The sequence below is a fragment of the Berghia stephanieae genome, chromosome 5 (genome assembly GCF_034508935.2).
Source record: "Berghia stephanieae isolate SIO BIC M18660-M18661 chromosome 5, UCSD_Bste_1.3, whole genome shotgun sequence".
Lineage (NCBI taxonomy): Eukaryota > Metazoa > Mollusca > Gastropoda > Nudibranchia > Aeolidiidae > Berghia > Berghia stephanieae.
The window spans coordinates 44,471,777-44,485,927 of NC_088364.1; the positions used below are offsets into that span (position 1 = coordinate 44,471,777).

A 14,151-nucleotide genomic window follows, 5' to 3' on the forward strand; every position below is an offset into this window, starting at 1 on the left:
TCATTAACCAGTTGACAGCCTGTTCTCTAGAAAAACATGTGTTTATTAATCTGGCCATAAAACTCGTCCTTCAAATATCGAACGAATTAAACGACCTTTTTAGCAAAAACTCTCAAACCTGCGACCTCGCGAGGTCTTCCTTAGTCCCAGATTGGAGAATTTATGTCAAGATAAGAGTCATTTAAATCAATCGATGTGAAGTGAAGGACGAGTTTTCTGGCCAAATCTTTGAATTCGTGTCTTTCCAGAGTAAGCCAGTTAACTGGTTAAACATCAGTGACAGTGTCTGTTCTTTTTTTCATGTAAATGTTGCTGCTCGAACCTCGAAAAAATAAATGATAATGTGAAATTGAATGTAAGGTTCAATTTAATATACGAAAACAGATAAAAATGGATGTTTCAGGTTTCCCCTTTATCAACAAAACAGGATGAATGAAACACTACAGACGAATAAGATAATGTGGTTGTGGCGTTGTTAACAACGCCATTATCACATTATCTGTTATAGTCCCGATGCTGCTCATTCCAACAAGTCGAGAACACGAAGCTTATGGTGTTCTTTGTTTCTTTGTAGGGAATGAGATTAGCGGAAGAGTAGCGTCCCTTGATTGGACGTCACCGGCGGAGAAGTTATTAGAGAGAGAACGTCATATTGGTTTTGCGCATGCGTCTCTCGTCCTCGCTTCCAGTGAAAGCGGCATGAGACAATTCTCCGAAATCGAGGACGAGAGAGACGCATGCCCAAAACCATGTTGACGTTCTCTCTGTAAGGTGACGTCCAATCAAGGGACGCTACTCTTCCGCTTATCTAATTCCCTATACGATGAAGCGTCATTCTCCTGTAGCAATCAGATTCCTTCCTTAGCGAGTGCATCTACGACATGATGGAACCTGCATAGTAGATCTAGGGATGCGACAAGATCTTCCATTTCTTTATCTTTGAGCTCAGAGGTCTGTAACCAACTTCTGAAGAACCGAGAGGGCATCATTCAGGAATAAATCAAAACGATTGGTTGCACAGACAAATGTCTCCGGTCGAAGTGACTTCTGAACTGCCGCCTTTCCGGGTTGGTATCGATCTGGATTCCTGTCGATGTTTGCATCTTCTAATAGAACTAGAAATCGTGTTATGGTAAAAGTTTTTGAAATTTCTTGATTTCATATACAGTATTTATGACGTTAGAATTTCTAAGTTTTTTCGAACATAACACCTTTCGATAATCAAGTAAGTGGCTTACCAGTTCGCTATCCTTAAAATGTACGGACATTTTCCAGTTGGCGTAAATTGTAGGGAAATTCCTAATTGCCAAACAATGGAAAAAAAATAAAATGGCCGGAAATAAGTCTGGAATTGGAATCCCGAGAGATTTATCCCCCCTTGGAAAGGAGGAAATGGGAGACAATGCCAGACAAATGGATTCTATACAAATATGAAACGCTTTATTGGGGGGGGGGGAGGGGGGGGGGGGGGGGGGGGGAGTATGCGTTTCATGCGTAAATATCTGTGCGTGCCTGTAAAAGTGAGTGAGATAAGACTTGATTGCGATGTGTTTACGTGTCTGTGAGAGAGCGTCTGGATGTGGATATGTGTGTGTGTTTGTTTGTTTTGTATTCAGTTTATGCATGCATGTTTGCTTTATGTGGCTGTTAAAATCTGTTCATGTGTAAATGTACGTGTATGAGTGTATGTATATATTAATGTGTGTGTGTTTGCGTGTGTGTGTGTGTGTGTGTGTGTGTGTGTGTGTGCACAAATACTCGCCAGTACATTGTGTTTATTTGTTATTTCTTGACTCTCCTTCTTCTGTTTGAAATTTGTCAGCAACAATTTTGTTCAGTTTCGTTTCATTCGATTTTTTCTTGTTCGCGGGAAATGGGGGTGGGCAGATCTCTTTGTTTTCGTGATCTCTATTTCTTTTTTAAAAGCTCTTGATGGGTCTTAACTTTTGTTTCTTTTCTTTTATTTGTTCTGTATTTTTTGATGTTCAGTTTGGATGGAGGGGGAGTGGAACGTGAGTCGAGGTTAGTGAATAATAGTTCCATTGCTAAACAAAAGGATTTATTTTTAATTTATCTCTTCATACTATAAAGAATGGATAGGGCTGCTTATCTAGTTTAGAAAGTCACATACTAATCAGTACAGCTCGATTACTTTCACACCCTCCAAACTCCACAGACCTATACAAAACCCATCCCTATTTACTTTCCTTGTTTGATATGGTAAGTATAGCTGTCTGCGTCGCTTTATAAATTATTTCTCGAAGAGTGTTTAAATACTTCAGTTATAATGAATGTTTTTGTATTTAATGGAATGGAATGTTTCGAGGGGAGGGAAGATGCTTTTTCCTTTTTAGCATTGTTCGCCCTATATCTAATTAAATACCAGGAAGGTAACTGTCTTCTTCAATAATGATATTGTGATCAGGACCAGAATTATTTTGAAAGATGGTCAGGCCAGTGACTGTCTTCAGTTCTTAAGATAGTTGTGGTTATGGCAATGACTGTCTTTTGTACTAAGTGGCAAGCTGGTGACTGTCTTCAATACTAAAGATAGTTGTGGCTAAGACAATGACTGTTTTCCGTACTAAAGATAGTTGTGACCCGGACAATGACTGTCTTCAGTACTAAAGATAGTTGTGACCAGGACAATGACCATCTTAAGTATTAAAGATAGTTGTGACCAAGACAATGACCATCTTAAGTAATTAAAGACAGTTGTGAACAGGACAATGACTTATATCAATACGAAAGATAGTTGTTGCCCGAACAGAGACTGTCTTCAGACATTACTGGCCCGGACAATGACTTTCATCAATACTTAAGATAGTTGTGGCCCTGGCAATGACTGTCTTCAGTATTAAAGATAGTTATGGCCCGGACAATGACTGTCTTCAGTACTAAAGATATTTTTGACCCGGACATTACTGTCTTCAGTACCAAAGATAGGTGTGACCAGGAAAATCATTCCCAGGTTTGAGAGTTTTTTGTCAAGATGTCGGTCATTTAAGTCTATTGATATTTGAAGGACGAGTTTTCTGGCCAAATGTTTAAATACATGTTTTTCCAGAGCACGGCAGTTAACTGATTAAAAAATAGAAATAGGAACTCGGGAGAAAACGGCTCTCGTAATTGAGCATATTTTACTATTCTGTCGTTTATTACAGAACACAGCATGTGCTGTTCCGTTAGCATTGCATACTATGTTTTTTTTAAAACAACGGCAGTATTGATGTTTACCATTAAAAACAATATTTGAAAAAAGAGGGTAACCTATTTTCTAGACTCGCGTCTGCTTCAGGCGGTTTACACCCCAAATTTTGACATTTTTTTCACATTCAAGAGTTAGAGAAAAGTCATATGATTTTCCTTAAATTAAAATGTTATATGGACTTGAACCCTATGTCTTATATATAAAAAACTTATCTATCGTCCATAATAATTATCGTTTTAATACATTTCAGGTGGTGAAGATGCTGTCCACGGTGGTTTTATTGTTCGGTGTCTGCTGGTTGCCCCTTCATCTATTCTTCATCATGTTCTCCTTCAACCCTAAAGTGTTTGGAGACGCTGCTAATGCCATCTACTTTGGTGTTCATTGGTTGTCCATGTCAAACAGCTTTGTTAATCCAGTCATTTATGGTTTTATGAATGACAATTTTAGGGTGAGTAGTAGTGTAGTAGTAGTGTTAGTAGTAGGAGTTGTGGTTGTGGTAGTAGTAGTAGTAGTAGTAGTAGTAGTAGTAGTAGTAGTAGTAGTAGTAGTAGTAGTAGTAGTAGTAGTAGTAGTAGTAGTAGTAGTAGTAGTAGTAGTAGTAGTAGTAGTAGTAGTAGTAGTAGTAGATGAAATGGTGGTACTCGAACACTGGACTTTCCGGTCTGAATGTTTACTCTTATACTATCTAGGGTAGCATCTTTAAAGAAATTTGAAGAGTGGCTGTGTGTTACAATGCTTTAATAATGATTGATACTTTTCGTTATATGTGTATGTCATTATATCGTTATAATCATAACGTATTTAATGTTATTACAAAATATGATATCTTGTCTGCACATTTGTTATATATGTGCATATAACCCCTGGGATTTTTACATAATAATATGATTTAGATAAATATAAGCCATCATATTTCAGGGGGTTTTTTTATTCATCCAAATATGTTTTAGAGATATGCATAAAGTTTTATAAAGAGAAAGTAGATAGTAAAAAGTCAAAGGAAATAAGTAGATACGCAAGCAATCAATGAACTTAATATTTCCGATATTTTGAATAACGCTAGAAAGACAACTGAAAAATTGCATTATTTCATTTTACGCAAAATTAGACAAATAAACGAAAACTGACTTTTTAATCTAGATATAGAGTAGATACATAGATTATAACTTTTCTTTTATCGTCCAAATTGTTTAAAGCTTTTGTCAGAATGCTGTCAGTAAAAGTTCTGCAAAGTTGTCAATACTCAAGGCATCGTGCTCTAAGGATGTTGGTGTTTCTGTAATTGAAATTTGTAAATTTCTCTTCGAGACTGCAAAATTTGAAACCGGAATTGTGGATGGAAAATTTTGAATATGTTGTGAATTACTTCTTTTTGTACTGCCGCCCAATCCACCCTATAATGAATATGATATTATTGATATGATATAAAATCATCTCCCGCACACAATATTTTATTCGGCAATATTCAATTATCTAACCAAACGAGTTAACAATCTCGATTTAAGTACGGAAATTCACGGAAATAATTTAAAAATTGTCCAATTTTTCATTTTTATAAAATGCAAAGTTGAAGGTACAAAATTTTGTCACCAAAGTTTTACGACATTATTTGATGTGTTAACATTTCTTATATTTATTTTCTCCAGGCTGACTTGAGAAACTTGTGCCAAGCTTGTTGGTGTCATCAAGGACAGCATGTAATCATCAACCGTTCTCCAGCTCTTCGTTGGCGTTCTGGACACAATGTCCACGATTCTTTCCCATCAGACAACCATCAACTCCAACACAACCGCCAACCTTACAAAGACCATCACCCGCCTATCACCACAACTAACAGCCTTCTACGAAACGATCTTGAAATGAAAGCAGCTACGAAACCAATGCTCTGGGAAAACGGCCGCGCAAAAACGTGTCTAGGTTTAAAGACTAACAGTGGCGGTGTTGGTTGCGGCGGTAATGGCGAAGATGTTTGTGATAGTAATAATAGTAGTATGCATAATCTGAATAACTCTAAGTTAAAAAGTAGAATTTGGAGACCGAAAGTTCGAGAAGTGAATAAACACGGAGACAAGCTACAAGTTAGATATGGTTTGGTACAGAACGGTGCTCATGATGATGTTTTTTGTGATAGTGGGGGATGTAGTGGTCGTGATAGGCACAATGCTGTTTCAACGTGCAATGGTCGTGACGCATCTGGGATTGATATGGCTCTTAGCAATGGAGTATCTCATAAACCACAAATCTTTAGAAGTCATCGATTGTCATGAACTAGCAGAGATCTGCTGTTGTTTCATAACGAATAGATTGTTCTGTTGTGCAGTAGAATCATAGAGCTGTTATAGAGATGAGAGCAACTCGTTTTATATCACAATTGAAGATTCGAAATCACGCTTCAACTCGAAAGCTGTGTTATTTACAAATATACTGCAAGTACAATAGATTGCTTCTTTTTTTTGTACCATAATCACATTCAATTGAGTGGGCATTCGTGAAATATCATGATTTACCCTTGATCTTGACAAAGACGTCAAAAACGGCAGCCAATCAAAAAAAAAAAACAGTCAGTAGCATCATCCCATTATCTTCAAGACATCTGAAATTCTGTCTTCACGTCTAAGGCCACCGGAAAATGAAGCCAAAAGTTGTAATCTAAGATTATTTCATAGATGCCTTGAACCAAATCTAAGTGGACACACGCCCATCCAAAATACTCCTCATCTCAGAAACAATGGTGGATACAACCAAAATTATAATAATTCTTGGGAAATTGTAACATGAGTTAACTCTGTTTTAGTAGACGTTTGGCAGTCGTTAACTCCCTAGTTTATCTACCCCCCCCCCCCATCCCCAGCCCCTCCTATTATTCTAATTTGAAAGTAGAATATAAAACTTCTGCCATTAAAGATATTTGCTATATTTAGACAAATTGAATATATTTATATATTACTTGACTCATCCATAATCTCAGAATTCATTTCAAAACAAAGCAATACATAGACCCTATAATGCATGTGATTTGATGACTATCTTGAACCAAGCAGGCTTGCTTTCAAGAGACTCATGCGGCAATGAATCCTGAAGGCGTTGCCCATTTGTAGTATGTACCATTGACATTGAGTAGTCCTTCAGAGCCATCAGTCCCATGGAGCCGAAGTTAATTGCTCGCTACCCTTTAGACAGGACGATCGTCTATCGCAAAATACCTTCCATCAGATCGAACAGACCACTGATATTTGGACAGGGAGGGGGTGGTCAGAAAAAAATCTCGACTTCACCGGGATCGACAGTGGTCCCTTTGCGTGTGAAACGAGTGCTCTACCTATTGAGCTATCGGGACCCTCGTACAGCTTCATCTACAGCTGGAAAAATGTCGGTCCGTTCATTGTACTCATCAACTCAGGACATTCTCAAAACCACCGGCAAGGCTTGTCACAGGGCAATGAAGGACGAGGGGGTGTGTAGTCTCATGATCCCCTTGACAGTTGTGGCAAGCAAAATCTAATTGTTTTAATGTCCATTTTGTCATGACACAATGCAACATGAATGTTTTTGCTTGAAACTTGAAGAAGTAAATAGCAATAGTCAAGTGGAATAAACGCTTCAACGAAGACAGATAATGTGGACGTTTCGGGATTCCCCTTTGTCGACAAAACACTTTGAATGAAGTCTCCCTTTGTCAACAAAATACGAAAGACGATTGAGAGATGAAAGAATGACATTGTTAAGGCAAATTCACTTTGGAGAGCTGAAGTAACGAATGTTTGTGAGGCCTTGCATTCGTTCAGTGGGGTCCTTTATGACACCGATATTGTGTTTCTACATTAAAATGTATACCCATTCTGTCTTCTGGCTGACGTTTTGCATTTGGAAAGATAAAACGATATTCTGGATAGAAGCCTTGATGGGCTTTCTCCATTACCTCTTTTACTGCTGTTATCGATGGTTTCCTCAACGTTTATGCATTCTCTTGTTTGCTTCCTGTCGTCGGTGTACATGTGGTGCGATGCATCTAAGAGGCGGGTGCACTGCTGCCAGATGGCCACGTGCGTGGCCAAATTGGCAAAATTTGCCACAGGGGAACCATGTCTCTATTATCATTTTGACATTATTTTATATTTTCAAAATTTATATTTAACAATGGTTTTTCCTAACCTTTTGGGGTTTTTTATTACAAAAACGGATTATTTATTCAAAGAGGTCAAGGTGTATGTAGTGTGATATTCCATTTGGCAACTTTTAAAATCGTAATTGGCCTCAAAGAACTCTGGCCATCCGGCAAGCCCTGGTTGGAAGCCTATGGGCTGGGTAGAATCAGTTCACCTTGACGTTAATCAAATTTACGTGGGTGCCTGGCATCCAAACCGGGAAACTGTATTTTCCCACGTAGTAGTAGAGTGCCAAGGCAGTGCCTTGCGGTGTGAACCATCAGAGGAGTCCATATTATGTAGGTTATTGTATTGTTGTCCTTTGTAAACAGTTCATATTCCACAGTTTTGACAATGCCAAGACTAAACTTTTCCCAATGTCACCGAGGTTTGCTCGCAAGGAGCACTAGCTGGAATTATGATAATATTGAAATATTATAGTAAAAAATGTTCTTCTTCTTTCTTTTAAGTTGTAACTTCAATTTTGAAGATTCCACAGACCATAGTATTTTTCTTTCATTGGAGATGTGAGACTATTCCAGTGTCTCAATTTCGGTGGTTTGAACGAGTACAAGTGGACATCCATACTTGAGAGGGGAATCATAAACTTGGATTGTAGTCCTTCAGAGCCATTCGGAGCCAGAGTTCATCTCGGTTTCTATGGCGTGAATCGGACAATAGCAATTGCTTGCTATCCTTTGTATAAGACGCTAGTCTATAGAAAGTACTTTCCCGCCATATCTTACAGACTCAGCTACCCATTCACTGCTGGGTGGATAGGGGGGTCAGAAAAAAATTTCGACTGCACCCAGGATTGATCTCGGTCCCTTTGCGTGGGAAGCGAGTGCTCTACCAATTGAGCTATCGGGACCCCTATAAACTTGGATTTCTTGTTCTTATTTTGTTGAATATCCCCGTGTGGTTAATTTCACTAGGTCGATAAGACCGTTGCATTGTCACTTTAACTTTGTATGTATTTTCAGATCAATAACACTTGTGACAGTAATTGCGCTGTTGAAGTAAAGATAGTGAAAAATATGAATGTCTCCTATTTTTCTTTTCTCTTTTTTTTTTTTTTTTTTTTTTTGGTTCATAATCAATGCAGAGTTTTTGTTTAGTTTTGTTTCTTGTTTATGTTTTATTTGTAGTTTGTTTGTTTGTTTGTTTGTTTGGTCGTTTGTTTGATTGTATGGTTGAATATGTGAATGACGAATAAATAAAAATTCACACGCCAAATTTCGGGCAAATAATTTGTGTTGATGCACGAATAACGCCAGAGAATAATATAGACCACGAGCGTGTTTACGCATGCGAGGGCGTGTGTGTGTGTGTGTGTGTGTGTGTGTGTGTGTGTGTGTCAGTGTGTAGATAGTATGCACTTGGCTAAGAAGCTCATAACATTGCCATCCGGAAGTATAGATAGAATGCGCTTGGCCAAGGAGTTCACAACATTGCCATCCGGAAGTATAACGGACCAACACACAAACTCTGTGTAACCATGAACTTTTATAGTCTGGTTAATACAGTTCAGTGAGAACAACTTACAAACGCGGATGGCAAAAACAATAACAAAGGCCTGAGTGACGTCATCTGCATACAATCTATAACGGACCAACATACAAAACTGTGTGTATCCATGAATGTTTATAGTCAGGTTAATACAGTTCAGTGAGCATTACTCATAAACGCGGATGGCAAAAAACAATAACAAAGACCTGAGTGACGTCACCTTCGAACTATCTATAGATAGAATGCGCTTGGCCAAGGAGTTCACAACATTGCCATCCGGAAGTATAACGGACCAACACACAAACTCTGTGTAACCATGAACTTTTATAGTCTGGTTAATACAGTTTAGTGAGAACAACTCACAAACGCGGATGGCAAAAACAATAACAAAGGCCTGAGTGACGTCATCTGCATACTATCTATACCAGATCTATTCCAACGAAAACAAACAATATCCCAGTGTCTCAACCACATTTGTGTCGTTCATTGGTAAAACACTTTTTTTTCGTTTTGCCCACAAAATTTTAACTTAGGATATCCATGGATAAAGATTACTCCCGGCTTGAGAAAGACATGACTCAGAAATTATGCTTCTTTGTGCGGCTATGTGGTCTAGTGGTATGACACTCGCTTTCGGATCGGAAGGTCCTGGGTTCGAGCCTCGCGTTCGGCGCATAGTTGAGTCCTTGGAAAAGGCTCTTCATTCACATTCTCTCACCGAACTCAGGTGTAAAATGAGTACCTGGCCGTAAACAGCGTTGTCTTTGTCCGAAAAAAATTGTAATATTGCCTAACAGGCGATCCTACATGACCAGGGACCCCTTGTAAAGCGCTTTGAGCACATTTAGTGGATAATGTGCTATATAAAAAAAAAAAGCTTTTGGAACCCTTTCCAAGTCTCATTTTCTTCCACCACGGTGGACATTGATTTCACTTGTTGCGTCTATTATCCCCCGTATCTGTTTTCTCTTTCTATGTTGCTTTCTGTCTTTGTTCTGGATTGAAATTGCTTGGGTATTTTCCTAGCTCTTGTGGGGATCTTTAACCGGAAAGGAGACATTCATTTGTTTTGATTTTTTTTTTTTTTTTTAGGTTTTTTTTTGTTTGTTTTTTTTGGGAGATAACTTTTTTTCCGCGTCTAAAACAAAAACCAAAGTCTTGTTTTCAATTTTTTTTATTTGTCAAGTTGTGAGTCATTTTAGTCGCTCAATTTCTGACGGAATTATAGAAAGAATTTTGTCGTTAGACGACATTAGTAACAAGAATCAAAGCATCCCAACTATTGTGGAACCAACTCTGTGGTGAAATGGCAGCACGTTTGATCGGTAAGTCTGAGGTTCGATCCCCAGTCGAAGGAGGCAGGGTTTTTTTCTTTTGTTTTGATTTTTTTTTTGGGGGGGGGAATGTTTTTGTTGTTTTTTTCGTTCTTGTTTTGTTGGGGTTTGTTTTTGTTTTATTTTGTTTGTTTGTTGTTGTTGTATTTTTTTTTTTTTTTTTTTTGGGGGGGGGTTTGGTTATTATTTTTTCTTGTATTTTTCTTTCTTGCTTGCTTATTCCTGCACTGTTTCATACACACCTTTTCAGATCTTTGTCAATAGTCGGCAGCTTTGGTCTTGTGTTTAGACCCTGGTCCACTGACAATGACGGCATCATTCACAAATTGATTGATTTGTTTTACAGGCCTTTGGACCAGTTAGTCGAAAGTTTAATTCCCAATGAAAAAAATTACCATTGATTACAGAATAAACTGATGTAAATTATAATAATTATAATTGAGCTTTTACAAAGCGCTTTACAGGGGGTCCCTGACCAACAGCAACATTTAACATATAGGACGGGACATGACGCCTGTTAGGCGATATTACAATTTTTTTCGGACAAAGACAACGCTGTTAACGACCAGGTACTCATTTTACACCTGAATACGGTGAGAGAATAGGAGTAAAGAGTCTTTTCCAAGGACTCAACTATGCGACGAGCGAGGCTCGAACCCAGGATCCTCCGATCCGAAAGCGGGTGTATTAAAGATGTTATATACGATTTTTTTCGATGCGTTATGTATATGACCTTAACTTTGAGTTTCCAATTATAGTAATAAAACTATCTAATGAATGAACATTTATGTGTCGCATTTACAGGGATTCACCATACTCAATGAGCTTTACAATAATTCATTCGATTCTCCAGTAGGCCTCATCGTCTCAATTATTTGTTTCAAGTCGTACAGTAAAATTCACCCTTTTGGCGTCCTTTTTTGTGAACTGACAGTCTTACAAAATCCAACACTTCTCACAGATAAGTTCTAACTCGCATATGATTCGAGTTCAGGTACTGTCTGAAAAATGCCCCACGTAAGACCACAATACCAGACCAATGCTAGAGTTTTGCTTGCTTTGTCATCTATTCGAACACTGACCAAGCTCGACATCGCTTGACTAGAGACATCGGCTTTTGATCGGATCTCTGAAAGCTTGATATTTGTGTTAACATAATATTATATCAGATATTTACGAGATTTTTTTTTTCTTTCAAGTCAACACTCGCGTTCTTATGATAGTATGCGCTTGGCTAAGAAGCTCATAACATTGCCATCCGGAAGTATAACGGACCAACACACAAAACTCTGTGTAACCATGAATTTTTATAGTCTGGTTAATACAGTTCAATGAGAATAACTCACAAACGCGGATGGCAAAATATAATAACAAAGGCTTGAGTGACGTCATCTTCGTTTTATCTCTAAAGCCAGTTGAGGAAATTAATTGTCAACAATGAACGATTCGGGCCGACGTATACATATATGCAAGTCTGACATCCGAGCACCAATGGGGACGATCTATATTCATGTTTTCGTCCAACCAAGTCATCAATCACATGATTTGTTGCTGTCCCACGATTGGATATTTCTTCAGAAATGTAAACACGCTGCTTTGATTATGAAAGTTGTAAACATACCCATGTGTCAAACTGAACAAAATGACCAATCGTGATAAAAAAAACTGTGAACACTTTTCACTATGTAGGTCACTTTAAGCACATATTCCAATGTGACCAATGACCTCGAGCACATGGAAATGTAATATAGATCATGCCCATTATTGGTCTAGTTTAAGATAGTTTTAATGGACAAAATTTGGTGGTTTTTTTTTTTTTTTTTGGAGATCTTCATTACAACAAGTAGCCCATAATAAATTGGGTTATCAGACCTGCAAATAAGTGCATGTTGCTTCGGGCTCAACCATAATCGGTAATCAGGAAGTCTGAGGTTCGATTTCGAATCGAAGTAGACGTTAATAATAATAATAACCTTAATAATGATAATGATAATAATAATAATAATAATAATAATAATAATATAATAATAATAATAATAATAATAATAATAATAATAATAATAATAATAAAATAATAATAATAATAATAATAATAATAATAATAATAATAATAATAATAATAATAATAATAAGCGAGCTGAGTGCTCTCTCCCGTAGTTTATTTCCTCCATGGTCTCGACAGACTTGGATGATCCCCTATTAGTAGGCCATGTTCTGAATCAATAACACAGTGTGGTTTGTTGGGGTTTTTTTTTCTTTTTAACTTGAGCTTTTCTACAGCGCAATATTCATTTAATGCGCTCAAAGCACTTTGCAAAGCGGACTTGAGTGAGGCTCTATTGCAATTAATATCTTCGACAAAGCCAATGCTTTTAACAGCCAGGTACTCATTATAACACCTGAGTGCGGTAATGAGAGAAGTTGAGTAAATAGCCTTTTCCCGAAGACTCAACTTTGCCCCCCCCCCCCCCCCCCCCAGAGCGAGACTGGAACCCAGGACCTACTAGTCCGAAAGCGAGTGTCATACCACAAACCACAAAGCCGCTCATATAGATGGTTTTATGGCCTATCCTTTTTTCCATATCACTTTTACTTTCGTCAGATGTTAATCACTCAACTGTTGGGTGAACACATCAGTGTTTAAAAAATATTCCACGAGAAAAATAAATCTGAAGATATATAAAGCACATTTTTGCGAATTCACCATGTTTAATGCGTTTCACAATATTTTACTTATTCCGCCAACAGGCCATGTGGAACCAAATATGTTCATTTCATACCGTCAAAGTCATATGTTGGGCGTCTTTAAATTATTAGCAATCTTACAATATTCATCACTGCCAGTTGATGCTATGTGTTTAGGTAAAAAATAGTCACAACATCTGCCAGCTTGACATAGCGTACCAAGACACAAAATTGTTTGTAACTTTGTACGTTTATAATCTGATTGATATAGTTCAATGAGAAATAATCACCACATAAAGGCTGTCTAAAAAACAATAACAAAGAGCTGAGTGACATCAACTTCATTCCTGCTATAACCAAGAGTTCATTCATATCCTCGTCGAGTTGCGTAAGAATATGTTTGATGTTCCTTAACCAATAACACAACGTCGGAGCCGAAGATTTCCAATTATTATTACCCATCTGATCACTGACCACTGTCAACATCCCTTGATCTTGTTACAAGGCGAGACACCAAATTATGAGATCGAACTCACTCTCGACATGTTTGAAACCTAGTGCTCTACCACCATGCACACCTTAACGATTTATTATCTGTCGTTGGACAAAGCCTCCTAGGCAAAATCCTCCACACTTCACAGTCGATAAAACTCGAAGATACAGCAAGCTAATTTGCATATCTTGTTACGACCCCTTTTTTTTTAACTCTTCAATGGCGAGGTGTGACTTTATTTCAAAACACAATTCTTCACAATGTACTTATTCGTTTGGTTTTCATTTCATACCAAGATTATGTAATCATGAAATGACAATGGGGTACAAGCGACATGCGCTAACATGCAGGTCTGATAACCCCACTGGTTATAGGTTCATTATTGTAATTGAAATACTCTCAACACAACGCAAAATATTGTTCATTACAACAATGCCAAATCAAGCCCATAATTGCGTTTGGTTATCAGACCTCCAAATAATTGCACGTCGTGTACGATCGCCCCTTTCTTACCAAGAGAGCAGTGCTGTTGTCCACTCACAAAACGCTTTGATATAATTTTGCCCAAAAACTTTTACTTCATTTTTCAATTGATCCAAACAACCCTCGAATTGTCAAACAGTCTAAACCCTGACACTTATGAAAAGTAAAATTAGTCTCAGGTTTAACCCTCTCCTTAGCTCATACAGTAAAATCGTCACATATTATGTTACCACACAATATACATTTTTTTCTTATTCAAATTTATTTTGTACAGCACAATGATCTTTG

At 37.7% G+C, this 14,151-nt stretch overlaps 1 protein-coding gene across 1 annotated transcript in view; it reads left to right on the forward strand.

Moving 5' to 3' along the window:
* The window catches only part of LOC144972993 (QRFP-like peptide receptor), a 123,117-nt gene extending 114,722 nt beyond the window's left edge, over positions 1–8,395 (forward strand). Inside the window, exons 3-4 of the mRNA XM_078914897.1 lie at positions 3,462–3,662; positions 4,861–8,395. Coding sequence (XP_078771023.1) covers positions 3,462–3,662; positions 4,861–5,481 — 822 coding nt within the window. The 3' untranslated portion in view covers positions 5,482–8,395. The remainder of the gene's footprint in view (positions 1–3,461; positions 3,663–4,860) is intronic.
* Positions 8,396–14,151: the final 5,756 nt, after the last annotated feature.